This window comes from Caretta caretta, chromosome 10, assembly GCF_965140235.1.
Source record: "Caretta caretta isolate rCarCar2 chromosome 10, rCarCar1.hap1, whole genome shotgun sequence".
In the NCBI taxonomy this organism is placed as follows: domain Eukaryota; kingdom Metazoa; phylum Chordata; order Testudines; family Cheloniidae; genus Caretta; species Caretta caretta.
In genome coordinates, this window is record NC_134215.1 from 49,901,534 (window position 1) to 49,919,463 (window position 17,930).

Here is a 17,930-nt window from a genome sequence, read left to right on the forward strand (position 1 = left end):
TTAGGTTGGATACCAGTCACAGTTCAATTAATCTCTTGCCATTTTGGTTGATGATTATCAACCCATGCTTCCCTGTCCACTCTTTCCACATCCTAAGTTAATGTTAAAGGTCACCCATCACAAGGAGTAAATCATGTTTTGTTATTCCTTTAATCACACTCTGGAGGCGATAGAAGAATTCCTCTTTATCATTGAAGCTGTGTTCCTCTGGCAGAGCATAGTGCTGTCTGATTGACACTTTTGGTCTAATCTGGTTTGGAGTCTGGCATATATGATGTGTTGGTTGTGTATGCCCAGTTGATGATGTATGCCCAGTATGTCATAATGAGTGCTACTTCCACTCAATGTTTGTTATCACAATGACTTGAACCAATGACAGTTTTCTTTTCTTGCTAGAAGTGCTTCTTGTCCACACCTGGTCAGTCTGTTCTCACTGATGTCCAGGATTTTGAGTACATAATTATCCATTTCCCTCATGATTTGTGAGATCTTTGGTGTTTGAAATGTTGTTCTCGCATTCCAATAACCAATTTTGAGGTGTTTTCTTGCTGCCATCATCAGCCTTTGTGGGGTCCTGGCTTCCACAGGCTGGCTTTTTCCAGAACCCTTCATGAAATATGAGGCATTGGCAGCCATCTCTAACAACGTGGTAGCCTGGTTCCATTTCTATAACCAATGAGGTGTTTTTTGTTTGTTTTATATGTGGCTAGATGTTTGCCTTGTCCTTCCCATTTTATCCAGGTTTAGGAGCAGCAGCCACATCAAAGGTGCAGCAGGTGGGGTTAACAAAAGGTAAACACACTCATAAAGGTATAAACACTTCTCTAATGCTGGCAATCAATTTAATCAAGGTTAAAAAAAAGTCAGGTGTAGACAAACCCCAGCTGAGGGCTAGACACTAGTTCTCATTCTGATTAAACATGCTGCTAGAAGGTACTGTAAGAGCCATGACATATGCCTCTTCTCTGTGAAAACGAATGAGTACATCCATGCCACCCACACAGTTTCTAACAGGTGGTGAAAATACAATACCCATCTCACAGACTTTTACGAACAGTAGTTAATATTTATACTTATGTGAGGATTGTCAACTGCAAGCCCCTTTTTGGGTGTTTTAGCATTAATGCTTTGAGATAATTAATATATTAGCTTGAAATAGAATGATATATTTTTCCTATATTTCACATTTTCAGGCTTCTTTCCAACGCTCTAATAGTCATGACAAAGTGAGGAAAATTGTTGCAGAAGAGGGTCGTACAGCAAGAAACCTTATTGCATGGAATGTCCCACTGGAAAGCAAAGAGGACGATAGTAAGTATTGAACTTCCTTCCCCACAACCTTCCCTTACTCTCCCACCCAAAAAAGAAGTTTAAGTTTGAAGTAAAAATGTTTATACCTAAAAAAATGTATCTTAAATTTGATAACTGCTTAAAACATAGATATCAATATTTTAAACTAATTTCTTCAGTATGCTTCCTGTTTAATTCAATTATAATTTTGTAAAACATATACAAAATTTGATAAAGATGAAATAAAAGGTATCTTTACTGTTTTCTCCCATTTTGTTGACTGTAGCTAGGCTGGTTACAGTTAGCCTCCTATGTGCCCCCTTGTGAGCTACAGGGAGTCTGCCTCAATTTCCCCTCTTGGACTGTTCAAATACACTTCAGGCTTTTTGTTGGTCAAAAATACATTCTTTTGGGACTTGGTTTATTAATATAAAAGAATCTGTAAATAAAACTCAAAACCCCAAAACAAAATCCATTGATAGGTCCACACAGCCCAAGGTTTTTCTTCCTCCTCCCAGGCCTCCCTGCCTAGAGGGCTTTGCAAGTTCCTTCCCTGCTTGGTGAGGGTATCTCCCCAGCCTCCCTTCTTGGAGGGTTTTCCTCATTCTCTGCAGACTATACGCCACAGCTTCCTGCTCTTTTTATGAGTCCTCTCAGGTGGGGCTTAGCCTCAGGTACTACAGCCCTTGGGGTAAGCCACCCAGTTACACTGATGTTTATCAGTACATCCTACTTACTACAATAAGCTTATCATAAAAAATATTGGAAAATTAGAAAAAGAGGATAACAAAGACTGAAACAAACATTATTTAGGCTATCTCCCAATCTTCGAAGGATAGGCTTTGAGTAAGCCAACAAATTATCTCGGTGTAGACCAACATTCAAATACATTTGTAAGAGTTTTTAGTATTACTTTGGTCTATGGTGAACAGTTCTGAAGATTTTTTTAGGGGAGGGAATATGGGGGGACAGAAAATGAAAATGTGGATGCCAGATTTTCAGGACTTAGGAAAATCTTTTGAGCAGCCTTGAGACTGTTCAGATTTTCTCCTCTGAATAGGCTTGATGATTCAAGGAGCCATGAAGTAACTTTTTGGCTTTCCTTCTTCCCCTCAGCTGCACCAGGTGCCAAATGGCTGGTCTTGAGGACCTACCCCTAAGTATTTCTTCAGCCTAGCTGTCCTCCTTAGGATGGTTCTTTTTAGTTTTCTGCAGTAAAGTTCTGTGAAAAAGATACTACAATGGGAAAAGTTATGCTTATGTTATAGAACAATTAACCCTCCATCTCATGAAACACAGAATAACTTATGTTCCAATATAGAGTCCTGTACATGAATGTTCTAAATGGCATATGTGTTTACATTAGGATTCATAGTAAGGCATATCATATGTTTCATTTAAAAATCTTAGTGCTATAAATTTTGATTTATGAAAGAACGATGTTGGAGGAGAAATTCCGACAATAGGAACTTCAAAAAGAATCAAGACAAACGTAATTTACTTGGTACTGTTTTTTTCAGAAGGAACAGCAGCTATACAAACCTTGGGTCTTATGCTTCCCCTCCATGGAAGGCAACACGGGGTCAGGGTCGGGGAGGCGCACGAGAAGGGAAAGTGCAAGAGCAAGACATAATACCATCCCTTTAGGGTACAAACCCTGGAGGTAGTGAGTATGGTGGGAATGGGTAAAAACTTATTCAGATATCCCATCCTGGAAGTGCTGACAGCACAGAGAGAAAGAGACAGGAATCATCAGGCAAATCCTGAAATGCTGTAGGAGCTTCAGCACTGGGATATTCAGGGTCCTTACCTGAAAAGGAGTACTTGTGGCACCTTAGAGACTAACCAATTTATTTGAGCATAAGCTTTCGTGAGCTACAGCTCACTTCATCGGATGCATACTGTGGAAAATACAGAAGATGTTTTTATACACACAAATCATGAAAAAATGGGTGTTTATCACTACAAAAGGTTTTCTCTCCCCCCACCCTACTCTCCTGCTGATAATAGCTTATGTAAAGTGATCACTCTCCTTACAATGTGTATGATAATCAAGGTGGGCCATTTCCAGCACAGATCCAGGTTTTCTCCCTATTTTCCACAGTATGCATCCGATGAAGTGAGCTGTAGCTCACGAAAGCTTATGCTCAAATAAATTGGTTAGTCTCTCAGGTGCCACAAGTACTCCTTTTCTTTTTGCGAATACAGACTAACACGGCTGTTACTCTGAAACTGGTCCTTACCTGAACACTCTTGTTGAACTCTGGCAAACAAGGAAGATAGCTATATCCTTTGTGTTTATCAACTATAAAACAAAATGAACATGGATTACAATTGCCCAGTATTTCAAAGGACATTGAGACTCTACGGTTTCAGCCTCTGACCTTTTTACTGCAGCCTTATCCCAACTGTCCTTCCTCACTGGAGTTCCTGTCTGAAGTGTATAAGCACAGTCTTCATGGCTTTTATATAGCAGAATTATCAATACTGCATGTGTTTTTACTGACTGGTTACTGCTGACATGTGAATCCTTAAATTAGCTATATGTAGTAAGACAAGGCAGAACAATGGCTAGTTGTTAAGAAGTGGCTGTCAAATTTATTCTGTCTCTCTCTGAATCAAGCTGGAGAAAAGGGACAACTGCTATTTCCCTATCAGGTACAATACACTGAATTTTCTATGAGAAGGGGAAGAAGAAGGAAAGAAACTAAATTAAACCTTTCTATTTTCATTGGGAGACTCTAGCCTCCTATTTCAGTATTCGCTTCAGCAACACTCCTTCACTGTGTTTACCAATTAAACAGGGAAATTAGAGAGGTGTCCTTTCTGTTCTTGGGAAGGGTTGTAAAAACATGAGGCTGTACCAGTTGAGAAGAGATAGTTTTACATGATTTTACTCCATCTCTATCACACCTACAAAGAAAGTAAGAGAATTTCAAGTGTAAAGAAGGGAAAGGGGTCTATCCCTATGGTCTGAAGGAGCTCAAATATCTAAACAAAATAAAAACAAGGGGATGGCCAGAAACCCTTTTGTCCCCAGTACTGTTCCGTGAAAGCCCCACTTCCCCAGGTCCCAGATGATTAAATGGGAAAAAATTAGAGAACACATCATAGCTCAAACACTGGGATCTCTGCCTAGTTTTAGAGTAAGTTACTATAAACTGTTTGCTTTCTCTGTGCACAGCAATGAGTTGCAAATAATTCTTGCTAAGAAGGAACAGGTATTTTCAGAGTCTTACAGTGTGAACACATTCATGAGAATGGGATGTTGCCACTGTTCAAGTGGAAGAATGTTTATGTCTAAACCATAAATATTAAACTGAAAAATCTGTTAACAGTAAATTAGAGACGGCAGAGCCATCAGAACAAGGAAATGTATTGATTGCATTGTTAACTGGCCCAGTTGTGCTCAAGTACAACAGTCTCTCTTTAGTTAGGTGATTACTTGGCACTCATCACCATAGTATCTAAGACAACTTTGTTGCTATCTATTTTTAAAAAATAAACATAGATGCTGTAGTTGCCTTTTTTAATGTTTTATCTGCATAAGTCTCATTATGTTATTGGGGGTCTGTATTCTGGTGTCTCAGAATTAAAATGTTAATTAATGAGAGGCTCTCCCTTTTGAATATGCACCTTAGATTGAGATACAAAACTTTTTCTGTAAGTGCCTTTGTGAGCAAAGTTGATCTGTATATATGAATATGAAAACATTTTGAAAAATTACAATTATAAGAGCTCCAGTGCATATACAAACTGTCACTTGAAAAAAAAATCTTCTAACAAACTTTGTCCATGTCAGAGTAATAATATTTAACAGTTATATAATGTTTATCATTAGAGAACATCAAAGCATTTTCAAAACTTTAGATTCAAGATTTTCCATAAACTGTTCTGCCTTTAAAGGGACACCATCAACTTAAGAATCACAGTTCTTCCTGAATTGTTTTTAACCTACTACTGTTACAGAAATGGAGGAGAGAAAAACATTTGGAAAATTAGGAAAGTGTTGTAAAACTGCAGAAATTGACAGAAGGATTCAGGTGCAGTATCTGAAACTTCTTTAAATTGGGTAGGTTTCAGCTAGATAATATCTATTTAATTTTCCCTGAATATGAAAACGAAAGTAGGCCATCACCACTCAGAATCAGTGTTAAAATGTCCAAAAAGCCACAATGTGGAGGCCTTGAATTTTCACTGGTTCTCTTGGAGTGCCGTTTCATAGCTGTACTTTTTCAACTATGATATTAATACAGTATAATTAGTTTGATAGAATTGTTGGTTTGTTGGATATGAATATTAATTCTGCTTTTGAATTATACCTTAGTGGTGTGCAAGATCAGTGCAAACTGTTGTCTTCCTTGGAGACTGAAAGCTTATACAGCATCTGGGTATTCCTTTTTTCCCTAGACCTGTATTTTGGAAGAGCCAACATTATAAAATGTCTTCCTCTTAAAATACTAGTATGTTTGAATATTTTTTCTGTGATAAGTACTGATGTACCTAAACTAGTGTAAAACTGAGTAGAAGTGCTGCATTAATTATTGTGGAGCCAGGTCCTTAGCGTATGTTGTCGCTGGCCAAGCTAAATGTCAACACCAAAGTGAATACATAAAATGGGATGATGTGAGGGGGGAGGGGGATTTTTTGTAGCACAAAAACCTCAAATAAAAAGGAGGAATCATAGAAATGCAGGGCTGGAAGGGTACTTGAGAGCACTGAAGCAGGACCAAGTAAACCTAGGTCATCCCTGACAGGTATTTATCCATCCTATTCTTAAAAACCTCCAGTGATGGGGATTCCACAACCTTCCTTGGAAGCCTATTCCAGGATTTAACTACCCTTATAGTTAGAAAGTTTTTCCTATCTAACTTAAAACTCCCTTACTGCAGATTACGCCCATTATTTCTTGTCCTACCTTCAGTGGGCATGGAGAACAATTAATCACTGTCCTCTTTATAACAGCCCTTCACATATTTGAAGACTATTATCAGGTTTCCTCTTAATCTTCTTTCTCAGGACTAAGCATGCCCCGTTTTTTTTAACCTTTCCTCATTAACCCTTTTATAATTTTGGTTGCTTTCCTCTGGACTCTACAATTTTTCACCATCTTTTCTAAAGTGTGGTGCCCAGAATTGGATGCAGTACTCCAGCTGAGGACTCACCAGTGCCAAGTAGAGCAGAACAGTTTTCTCACCATCTTTTACATATAACACTCCTGTTAATACACCCCAGGATATTAGCTAGTTGTTAAGAAGTGGCTGTCAGATTTATTCTGTCTCTCTCTGAATTGTATTGTTGACTCATATTCAGTTTGTGAGCCATTAATAACCCCAGGTTTCAGAGGAACAGCCGTGTTAGTCTGTATTCGCAAAAAGAAAAGGAGTACTTGTGGCACCTTAGAGACTAACCAATTTATTTGAGCATGAGCTTTCGTGAGCTACAGCTCACTTCATCAGATGTGAGCTGTAGCTCACGAAAGCTCATGCTCAAATAAATTGGTTAGTCTCTAAGGTGCCACAAGTACTCCTTTTCTTTTTATTAATAACCCCCCGATCCTTTTCTGCAGTACGACCACCACCAGTTATTTCCCATTTTGTTGTTGTGCATTTGATTTTTCCTTCCTAAACAAAGTACTTTGCTCTTATCTTTACTGAGTTTCATCCTGCTGATTTCACACCAATTCTCCAATTTGTCTTGATTGTTTTGATGCTAATCCTGTCCTCCAAAGTGCTTGCAACCGCTCCCAGTTTGGTGTAATCCACAGATTTTATAAGCATACTCTCCATTCTGTTATCCAAGTCATTAATGAAAATATTTAATTGTACTGGATCCAGGACTGACCACTGCGGAGCCCACTAGATAGGCCCTCCCAGTTCAACAGCAAACAGTTGGTAACTACTCTTTGAGTACAGTTTTTCAACCATTTGTGTGCTCACCCTATAGTAATTTCTTCTAGGCCCTAGTTTGCTTATGAAAATGTTGTGTGGGACAGAGTGAAAAGCCTTACTAAAATCATATTATGCCACTTTTACTGCTTCTGCCCATCCACTAGGCCTGTAATCAGAATAATAGTAGCTTTCAAAATGCTCAGATTGTTTATTTGATACCTGCAGCCATTCTATATTTGTCAATTTGTGTCTGTGGCAAATCTCATTCCTGCTGTAATAGTACAACAGATACAGATCTTTGTTTAATCAAATCACAAAATGTTCTAAACAGGGAAAAATATATTCTTCACATGCTTAATTGTGTCTAAATATAGATTAGATTTAGAAACGTAGAACTAGATTTTCAACTGGAAAATTGAAAGCTTTTTTAATGACTTTGGTATGAGAAAAAATTTAACTTGCACAATTTGAATAACATAAATATATGGATATTTAACAGGAGCAATTTTTCATTGTTGCTTCATTTACCACTGTTATCCCAAAATGCATCTGGTAGTCCCCAATCTTGCAAACTCACTTGTTCATGCTTAATTTTAAGTGTGTGAGTAGGTCCAGTTATTTCATTGGGGCTACTCATATGCTTAAGTACTTTCCTGAGTGTTTGCAAGATCAGGGCCTTAAATCACTTATCATTCAGAATTACAGTTTTGAGAAAGATAGTAATGTGAACAACTATTTTATGATGCTGAAAGAGGAACATAGAATACATTTAGCAATTATATACTTGAGGTATTTGTGGTAGGGTGGGAGTCTTCTCTTTAAACACAATTACTTTCTTTAGTTCTGCATTGCTCGTAATATTCTCCTAGAAACTTTCAACATGCTCTTAGATGCTTGTTCGTCGAGGAGCTTAACAGTTTGGTAACAGAGATGCCTAGAGAATGAATATTAATGTGAAACTCCAGCCTCTGTTAAATTCAGATGTAGTTTTAAAATGGTGTTTGTCACACATACTTGGACATTACAGGAGAAGTTAACACCCAGACAAATCATGCCATAACTCATCATTTCCTGGTACTTAGGGCCCTGCTGGCTCTATTTAAACATTTAACAGATTATACAAATGTAATTTCTTTCATAAAAACAGTGGGCCAAATTCTCATTTATGATCTGATCTCTTTGCACTGCTCAGACAAACTAATGTGACCAGAATCTGGTCATAGCAGGGAACAGATAATTCCCCTTGTGGAAGGGAACTCAGCTGGTGTAAAGGGTGGGAGAGCCAGCTTCTGCGCCTCTGCCCCCTCCCTTGGCAAAGGGGTATGTATGTTGTTGTGGCAGAGTTAGCTCCATTAAGAAGGAATTGGTAAATGTATTTTTCTGATATTCTAGCTATTCCAGAATTAATACTGCATTTGTCAACTGTATGTGTATTAAGAATGATATCTAGACTCCCTAATCAGGATTGTGATTGTTAATGCATATTGGCCTGGGTAACCCTAGCCCAATTAAAAAAATGCAGCAGTTCAGCATACAGGAATCCAGGAATTATGTACTTTTTAATTACTTACTTTACTATCAGAAAACTTGAGGCACATAGGCAAACAATCTACAAAAATTTTATTGCAAAATCAAAGTTGATACCATATCAACAATACTTAAAACACTTCCCATGTGAGACCTTTTTCACTAAACCCAAAATAAAAATGTCTAAGTATCTTTGTAAATTTAAGAAACATGTGTGACATGACAAAGTAACTGCATAATCTTGTATTTGTAACTGTTCCCTTCCCCTTATTCCCTTTTTGTTTGTCATTTGATAGCCACAGAAGGTCTGGCCAGGCAGAGCACATTGCAGTATTGGGGCTTTAGACTGTAAGCACTTCAGGGTAGGGAACATATTTTATTTGGTGGGGAGGTGTTCGGCAAATCTTGGGACTCGGAAAATAATAGCCTACACTTTTAGAAAAAGCTTGATAGAATGGATAGACTTTTCAATATGTGATGGAGATCAACAAATTTTGGTTCTGTTGGACCAAGGGGAGAAGTGCATGCTGGAATTGAGGACTCGTGACTGAAAACACCTGGTTGAACATTCAAAAGTAGCTGAGAGTCCAATAAGATTGCAAACTTTAATAATACACCCACATTTAGAGGGCCAAAAATAATCTCTCTCTCCCCACTGGTTGCTTCCTCCAGACAGGCAGCATTGCCTTTGTTTTCTTTGAAAGGAGCTCCAGGCAGCCACTTCTTATCCAAATTCCAGAGACTGGCTAAGATGAACAACTGCACCATCTGGGGCCAGTGAAAAAGAAATAATAGAGCTGAGTGGTGTCAGCAGACTTTCTCACTATCTCCTCTAGATATCTTGCATACACATGGAAGAGGATGGGTGACAGAATAGAACTTTGTGGGACACCACATGAGAACCCTGGCAAAAAATGAGCAATTACGTAGCTCTACCCTCAGAGTATACTCAGAGAGGAAATAATAGAGCTATTCAAGTGTGTTTCTTTCCATCCCTACCAGGGTTCACCAACAACACCTCATAGTCAACAGTGTCAAAGGCAAGGATAGATGTAAAAGAAACAATGGATACTCGATCCTTGTCTACCACTGTGATGATTCTTGAGACAAGTGTGGTCTGTATAGTGTTGCTGCCTAGTACCGGATGGAAAGATGTCAGAGAAATCTGACTCCAGCTATTGCTAGAGTTGCATTCCTGTCTCAGCAGAGTTCCCCAAGAAAAGATGTGAGACAGTGATAATTGCTGAGATTGTCAGTGTAAAAGATGCCTTCTTGAGTATAGTTTAACAATTATTTGTTTTAGAGATACTGGCACTTTGCCCTTCTGATGAGATGTACCATCTTCCTACCTAATGACCCAATCTCTCCCCACTAGATTTACCAGTAAAAGATTAAATGGACCTAAGTTATATCTGAAACTCCCTGAGTATCCAGAACGTCACTAATTCGCTTATGTTACAATGGCTAGTTAACAATTGACGAGGTGGTGATCGTTGGTCCCTGCTGTTCTAATCTAATATTGAATAAGTGCCTCATAAGCAAAAGGCTTCATATCCAATTACCAATCTCATGACCAACCTAATATTTTACAGTTACAGACTAATGGGCCTCACAAATACAAAGTCTTGAATTACACTTATCCTTTTGGCACTGCTCATGAATACAGAAAGGAAATTATTGTGCATTAGCCATAAAAATATTTGTTGAATAAAAAAGGGTAGTGAAGCAAGAATGCATGGCTGATGATGAAAGACAAACTTGTTTATCTTATACACTGAAGAAATTGTTTAAACAGTCTTTCCAAAAATACTATCTGTCTTAAATTGACAAAATCCAGTGTTGACATAAGTGTTTGTTTGCCTTGCATATTCAATCTGCCAGGAAATTGCTTTAATCTCTGCACCTGACTTAGAAACATAGAATATCAGGGTTGGAAGGGACCTGTTCAAACATTTCCCAGTTTTTACTCATAAATCATCTTTTCTTGTGTCTTCTAAAGAGATGAGGTGTTTTTGGTTTTTTTGATCCATCATCCTTTTTAGTACTGGCACATCTATTTTGGTATACTTGAAAATAGACTCATGGTGCAAGTTTTCTGTGCCATTTACACACACAAAAAATTCTGCCTTCTGGGAATGTAAATAGTTTCAGATGAGAGCCCTCAGTTGTGGTAATATTTTAATTTTTATAATCCTGGCATACATCTCATCTGAAATTTGAGGTTTTCAATGAATAGGGAGTGTAATATGTATTCTGTGGACAATCTCTTATTTGCTAAAACACAGTATCTCATTTTTATTTCTGAAACCTGCTCACATTGACTTTAGAATCTTTTTAATTTATTTTTGCTTGTTTACTCAGTGTTTTTAAGAAGAATTCTGAACCAGGTAATGTAGATTTTTGTCTAAAAATGAAAGGCCTGGTTCACTACTATGCTCCAGCACTGCAAAATAGCCATAAACCTGGTTTAACTGGTTCAGCCAGTTGCATGACATCACCAGAACAGTGTAAAACAGCTGACCCTGTCAGTGAATTTGGCCCAAAAAATCTGTTAAAACTCAGTGTGTTGGTTCTAAAATTCAAGTGTGGTTTCCAGCCTTGAATATCAAGGACCTATATTAAGTCCACTCAGTTGTTTAGTTGGTTTTATTTCATTAAATTATCTGATCAATTCAGTAAGATGTCTGAAAAAAGAAAAGGAGTACTTGTGGCACCTTAGAGACTAACCAATTTATTTGAGCATAAGCTTTCGTGAGCTACAGCTCACTTCATCGGATGCATACTGTGGAAACTGCAGAAGACATTATATACACAGAGACCATGAAACAATACCTCCTCCCACCCCACTCTCCTGCTGGTAATAGCTTATCTAAAGTGATCACTCTCCTTACAATGTGTATGATAATCAAGTTGGGCCATTTCCAGCACAAATCCAGGTTTTCTCACCCCCCCCCTTTTTTTTTTCCCAAAACCACACACACAAACTCACTCTCCTGCTGGTAATAGCTTATCCAAAGTGACCACTCTCCTTACAATGTGTATGAAAATCAAGGTGGGCCATTTCCAGCATAAATCCAAGTTTAACCAGAACATCTGGGGGGGGGGGGGGGGTTAGGAAAAAAACAAGGAGAAATAGGCTACCTTGCATAATGACTTAGTCACTCCCAGTCTCTATTTAAGCCTAAATTAATAGTATCTCGCCCCACACACAAACTCACTCTCCTGTTGGTAATAGCTCATCCAAACTGACCACTCTCCTTACAATGTGTATGATAATCAAGGTGGGCCATTTCCAGCATAAATCCAAGTTTAACCAGAACATCTGGGGGGGGGGGGGGGGTTAGGAAAAAAACAAGGGGAAATAGGCTACCTTGCATAATGACTTAGCCACTCCCAGTCTCTATTTAAGCCTAAATTAATAGTATCCAATTTGCAAATGAATTCCAATTCAGCAGTTTCTCGCTGGAGTCTGGATTTGAAGTTTTTTTGTTTTAAGATAGCGACCTTCATGTCTGTAATTGCGTGACCAGAGAGATTGAAGTGTTCTCCGACTGGTTTATGAATGTTATAATTCTTGACATCTGATTTGTGTCCATTTATTCTGTTACGTAGAGACTGTCCAGTTTGACCAATGTACATGGCAGAGGGGCATTGCTGGCACATGATGGCATATATCACATTGGTGGATGTGCAGGTGAACAAGCCTCTGATAGTGTGGCTGATGTTATTAGGCCCTGTGATGGTGTCCCCTGAATAGATATGTGGGCACAGTTGGCAACGGGCTTTGTTGCAAGGGTAGGTTCCTGGGTTAGTGGTTCTGTTGTGTGGTATGTGGTTGTTGGTGAGTATTTGCTTCAGGTTGGGGGGCTGTCTGTAGGCAAGGACTGGCCTGTCTCCCAAGATTTGTGAGAGTGTTGGGTCATCCTTCAGGATAGGTTGTAGATCCTTAATAATGCGTTGGAGGGGTTTTAGTTGGGGGCTGAAGGTGACGGCTAGTGGCGTTCTGTTATTTTCTTTGTTAGGCCTGTCCTGTAGTAGGTGACTTCTGGGAACTCTTTTGGCTCTATCAATCTGTTTCTTCACTTCCGCAGGTGGGTATTGTAGTTGTAAGAATGCTTGATAGAGATCTTGTAGGTGTTTGTCTCTGTCTGAGGGGTTGGAGCAAATGCGGTTGTATCGCAGAGCTTGGCTGTAGACGATGGATCGTGTGGTGTGGTCAGGGTGAAAGCTGGAGGCATGTAGGTAGGAATAGCGGTCAGTAGGTTTCCGGTATAGGGTGGTCTGAATCTTCCCTCTAAACATAGACCAGTTAGCAGAAAGTACATTCACCATAATTAGCATTTTGTCTCAATTGCTTACACTTTAAAAATAGGACCCTGTAGCTTTTACATTTTATATATTTTTGTAAGGTAAAACATTAAATCAGAGGAATAAATCAAGCAAAAAATAACATAAAAAGAAATTAGATTTTGAAATTAGATCTGTTTTTGAGCAAAGCCCTTTCTAAATCTAAAAGATCCCATTCCTCATGAAAACATTCCAAGAAAGGAAATTTCTTACCTGCTAATTATAGATCTGAGAATATTGTGTTAAAGTAGACATACTACACACTTATTCTGAGAAATTAGATTTCATTTTTTTGTTTATTCATTCTGTTGTAGTTTATACTACTTACTGCCAGATTATTCAACTGGGAGCCGGCAAAGAGCTCTGAAAAACAATATAAAAATGGGGTCCCCATAAATTGCTCAGTTTTTTCCTGTTTCCACGTGTTGGAACGGGCATGTAAACCAATTGTCCGGGCTGTACAAACAGTTCTTCAGGAAAAATAGTTAATGGCCAAACTTTTCCATTTATGTTTTTTCCAATCAATATCCCTTATTTCAATCCTGTAATAAAATTTGGATTAAAATAAGCAATGGATAAAGGCTAATAACACCAATATTTGTTGACTTTACCTGCAAACTTTAACCATATTTAAGCTGTATATAAAAGTGGTGTATTTAACTTCTAGATGATAATGACCTGGTTTTCAGAAGTGCTTAGCACCTTTGGAAAGCAGTCCATCTTTGTGTAGAAAAATCTCTAATTTCTCTGTCTTGTGCTTTTTTTTCCAACTTTTAAATTGTATCTTCAATTCTTTCCTTCAGTTAGAATCGATGGAAATAAGTATCAAATTCAGTACATACAATTTTGCAAATTAGTTTACTTCATTAATTGTTCCCCTTATTTATCTTATGAGTGTAGTGCACTGTTGTTAGCACACTACAAGCTTGGATGCTTAAATATTAGAATAATAGTATTTTCTTAAAATAGTTATTGCTGATTAAAATAATTGTTTTCTTTACAGGTAAGTCTAAATGGCAAGTAGGTGGAAAATCTAAGAGAGTAACTCATGGAACACATAAACCTACAAAACAGGTATATATGTTGAACTTTTCAGTTTCTTTTTAATTTCAATTACAGCATATAAATGTCATGAAATAGAACTAATATATTCAATATTGTGTGCGCATGGATGCATGTGTGTATATAAATAAGATTACATGCACACAACTGTCCTAAAAGAACATTATTAATGTTGCAAAGTTAAGTACACAGAAATTAGAAAATGCCACAATTAAGGTTGTCTCTCTATGCAACCTTAATTTGGCTCCCATATGCATTATGAAACATTCTTTAATTCTTCTAGTGATGTCACTATGTGTATTCTACGTGTGGGTACTTGTGTGCACCATGCACCAAAGTCCGGAAGTTCTTCAAAGCAGCGTCCATTGGCCTGTACAAGCGCAGTAGCTCTCCTTGTGCTCCCGACTCAGGATATAAGAGGCAGTGTAGGTTGATGCCTCTCCACCGCGTGGCCTGAGTTGGAATCATGTCCCCCTTCACTTTGTTTCATAACCTATATAGAAAACATTTGTAAATAGTTATATTCTTAGCTATGTAGTTAGCAGTTAAAAATTGAGTAATATAGAATATTTCTTTCTCCCTGGTTGGCAAACCTGTCCCCTGGCTCCAGGAATATGCCCAGAGTCCCAGGATTCAAGAATTGCACCTCTTGTCCTTGATCCTTCTTCATCAGTGACGAACATCAGCACTATCTGGGTGAAGCACATATCTCTGCAAAGTGCAGTATGTGTTGCTCCTTCTCACCCAGCACTCAAGAAGACCGGGAGCTTCACCTACGGAAGCACCCGATGGAGAAGGCTATGAGGCCCCTCTCCAATCCAGGCCAGGGACGGTCTACTGTACTTTGGTCTCAGCATCCTAGCCGTGCCCTTCCAAGCACATGCCCTAGAATAGGTGGTGCTGGAACACTTTTAATAGTGGGAGTGCTGAAAGACAGCCCCCTTCCCATTGTCTGCCCCCTTCCCTCCCAGAACTGCGGCTGGGAGCAGGGCCGTGCCTCCAGGAAAGGGGGACCCGGACAGGGTAAGGAGGCCGAGGCTTGGGCCACAGTTCGGGGCAGGGGCGGGTCCAAGAGAGGACCCTGGACACGGGAGCAGCAGCTGGGACCACGGGAGCAGGGCCGGGAATCCGTGTGCAGGGCAAGGAGCGGAGCCCAGACGTGAGGCCAGCAGCTGGGACCCTGCGTGTGGCCCCCCGCACTCCTCATTCTTGCGCCTATGCCTGAAGTAGAGCTGTCAATATCTAAATCCAAGGACTCTTCTTCCAGGGTTTCCTCATGAGAGAAGAGGGCTCTCTCATGGGCGCAAGGACAGATTCCTGTTGAGGACAGACCATAAGAAACGCACTTCCTCCCTGAGCTGGTCCAGGTTGGGTGAGACATTGCGAGCAGAACCTAAGTACCTGGCTCTAATGAAGACCCTCAGATCTGAGGACAAGATACATAAAAAGAAATATCCGCCAGTTCCATCTGTCACCTCAATACTGAAGTGTAAAGATAGCTGCTTGCCAATTCTGTCTACAAGTGCAGGTCTGGACCCATTATCAGTACTCTCTCATCTCTTTAAAGACCGTCTGGTCGCTGCACTGGATCTATCAGACTTAACTGCAGGAACCCCTTGGACACCAGGGTGCAATGAGACTTATGTGACACCAAAGGATATATTCCTCCCTTATCCACAGTCTCTGATTCTTTCAGCCCTCCTAACGGATGTCCTTACTCCCGAGGAGGAGCCTACATCACTGACCCAGGAGCCATCTCACCTCCAAGCATCTGGTAGGAGTGCCCCGATACCAATGGCACTGCCACTATCGATGGAACAGTCCTTGGACTCAGATGAATCAGAGGAGATGGCTGCACTGGTATCTCCGCAAAGGCAGTTGAGCCCTGATAGACAGTCAAAGGGTTATGCTTGCCATTCTGCCAGGTTACAGCCTCCCCAGAGGCCGCTAGTACTGTTTTCCTTGGGTCCTTTGCAACTGATCAATCCCTTTTTCTGGCCTTAGAGGGGGCTGTGGGATCCTTATAGCAGGCGTCCGGCCCCTCTCAGGAGTCATACCGCTCCTCTTTCTCTTGCCAGTTGGTTCTCTTGGTGTGTGAAGAGAAAGAGGTGGAACCGGATCCGCAGATACCAATGATTCCGACAGGTGACTCTTAATCAATCCCAGACGAAGCAGTCACTCCTTCCTTGCCTTTTCTGCTGGATGACCATTGTCAATACCAGGAGCTGTTACAAGGAGTGGCCAGGGACCTACAGATCCCATTAGAGGAGGTCCAGGACTCTCAACACTGGCTCCTGGTCATGTTGCAGCCAAAGGCCTCAGTAAGGTGGGCTCTGCCCATCAATGAGGCCATACTAGAACGAGCTAGAGCAGTATGGTGCGCTCCAGCATCCTGTGTCTCAACACTAAATACAGAGAGATGGTATTTTGTTCCTGTGAAAGGGGCTGAATTCTTACTCTCATCCTGCACCCAACTCTCTGGTGGTAGAGGCGACTGTTGAAAGGGCTAGGTCTCACTAACTTTACATGTAATGTTGAGGCATACCTATGATTGACCAGTAAGTTATTACTTGTCAGTGATACCTCACCAGGCATATTTTGTGCAAAGATTAGCAGATAAAGGCTCTAAGAGATTGGACCTCCTGGGGAGAAAAGTCTTCTCCTCCCCAGGCCTGCAATTTTCTGTCACCAACTACCAAGTGTTAGCAAAATACAATTTTCATACCTGTTCTAGGCTTGCAGACTTCACAGACAAGCTTTTCACAGAGGATGGTCCAATTTCAGTCTCTTTTAGGTGAGGGAAAGCTAGTGGCAAAGGTGGCTCTTCAGACTGCAGTGGATGTGGCAGAAACAGCTTCTAGAAGTTTGGTCTAATCATGAGGAGGGACTCCTGGCTGCAATCGTCAGGGTTTCCTGGGGACATCCAAAACACCATCCAGGACCTTCCTTTTAACAGATTGAATCTCTTTAATGAGAAAATGGATGAATCCCTGCACTTGCTAAAAAACTTGAGATCGACTCTGCATTCCTTGGGGATTTATACTCTGGCTCCCAGGAGGATATACCTGAGGCAACTTTGTAGATCAAGGCTACCCCCTCCTCATGCATCTTTTTACCAGTGCAGTGCCGAGCTACTGTGCAAATGTCAGAGGATTCAGAGGCCTTGCTTCTCGGCCCCCTCTATTGCCGTACCCTCTACTCACTGTCAACCACCACCCAAGAGCCACTTTTGAAGTGTGCTATAATTTATAGGTACATTCATAAAAGCCCTTACATGATACACTGATGTTGTATTCAATTAGTTGCTTCAATTGCTTATCACTAGCGGTTCAGCCCTCTGTCTTTATAGAGCTGTAAACCTTTTAAATGGATTCTTTGGAAGTTACCCCTCAAAGGAAAATTTATTCAAACAGTGAGGAAGGCGGCATGGAGTCTGCTGGTGGAAGAAGCTTCATGCTTTTTTTTTTCTCCTAATTATGTTTGCTGGAATGCAAATCGTTGTGTTCCCTGCTATCTTTGTTCAGATGAACCTGTTTACTACTTACATATAAACTGAGATAAACGCACTCCTTTGTTCACGATAAACCTGTTTAACAACTTTTGCCTAGGCAGGGCTGTCTGCTTTTGAACATGTGCTATTAACACCATACAGATGGAATTAATAACTTTACATATAATGTTGAGGCATACATATGATTGACCAGTAAGTTACTAGTTTTCAGTGATACCTCACTAGGCATATTTTGTACAAAGAATATTACAGTAGTGTGTAGGATCTGAGTAAGGGGGTGCTTTGAGTCACATGGACACACA

General features: G+C 40.0%; 1 protein-coding gene across 8 annotated transcripts in view; it reads left to right on the plus strand.

The window, feature by feature from the left end:
* Positions 1 to 17,930, plus strand: part of SCAPER (S-phase cyclin A associated protein in the ER) — a 369,412-nt gene that overhangs the window by 37,830 nt on the left and 313,652 nt on the right. For all 8 annotated transcript variants that reach the window (XM_075132981.1, XM_075132982.1, XM_075132983.1 and 5 more), the window contains exons 3-4: positions 1,194 to 1,311; positions 14,059 to 14,129. In XM_075132981.1, the coding sequence (XP_074989082.1) occupies positions 1,194 to 1,311; positions 14,059 to 14,129 (189 nt within the window). The remainder of the gene's footprint in view (positions 1 to 1,193; positions 1,312 to 14,058; positions 14,130 to 17,930) is intronic.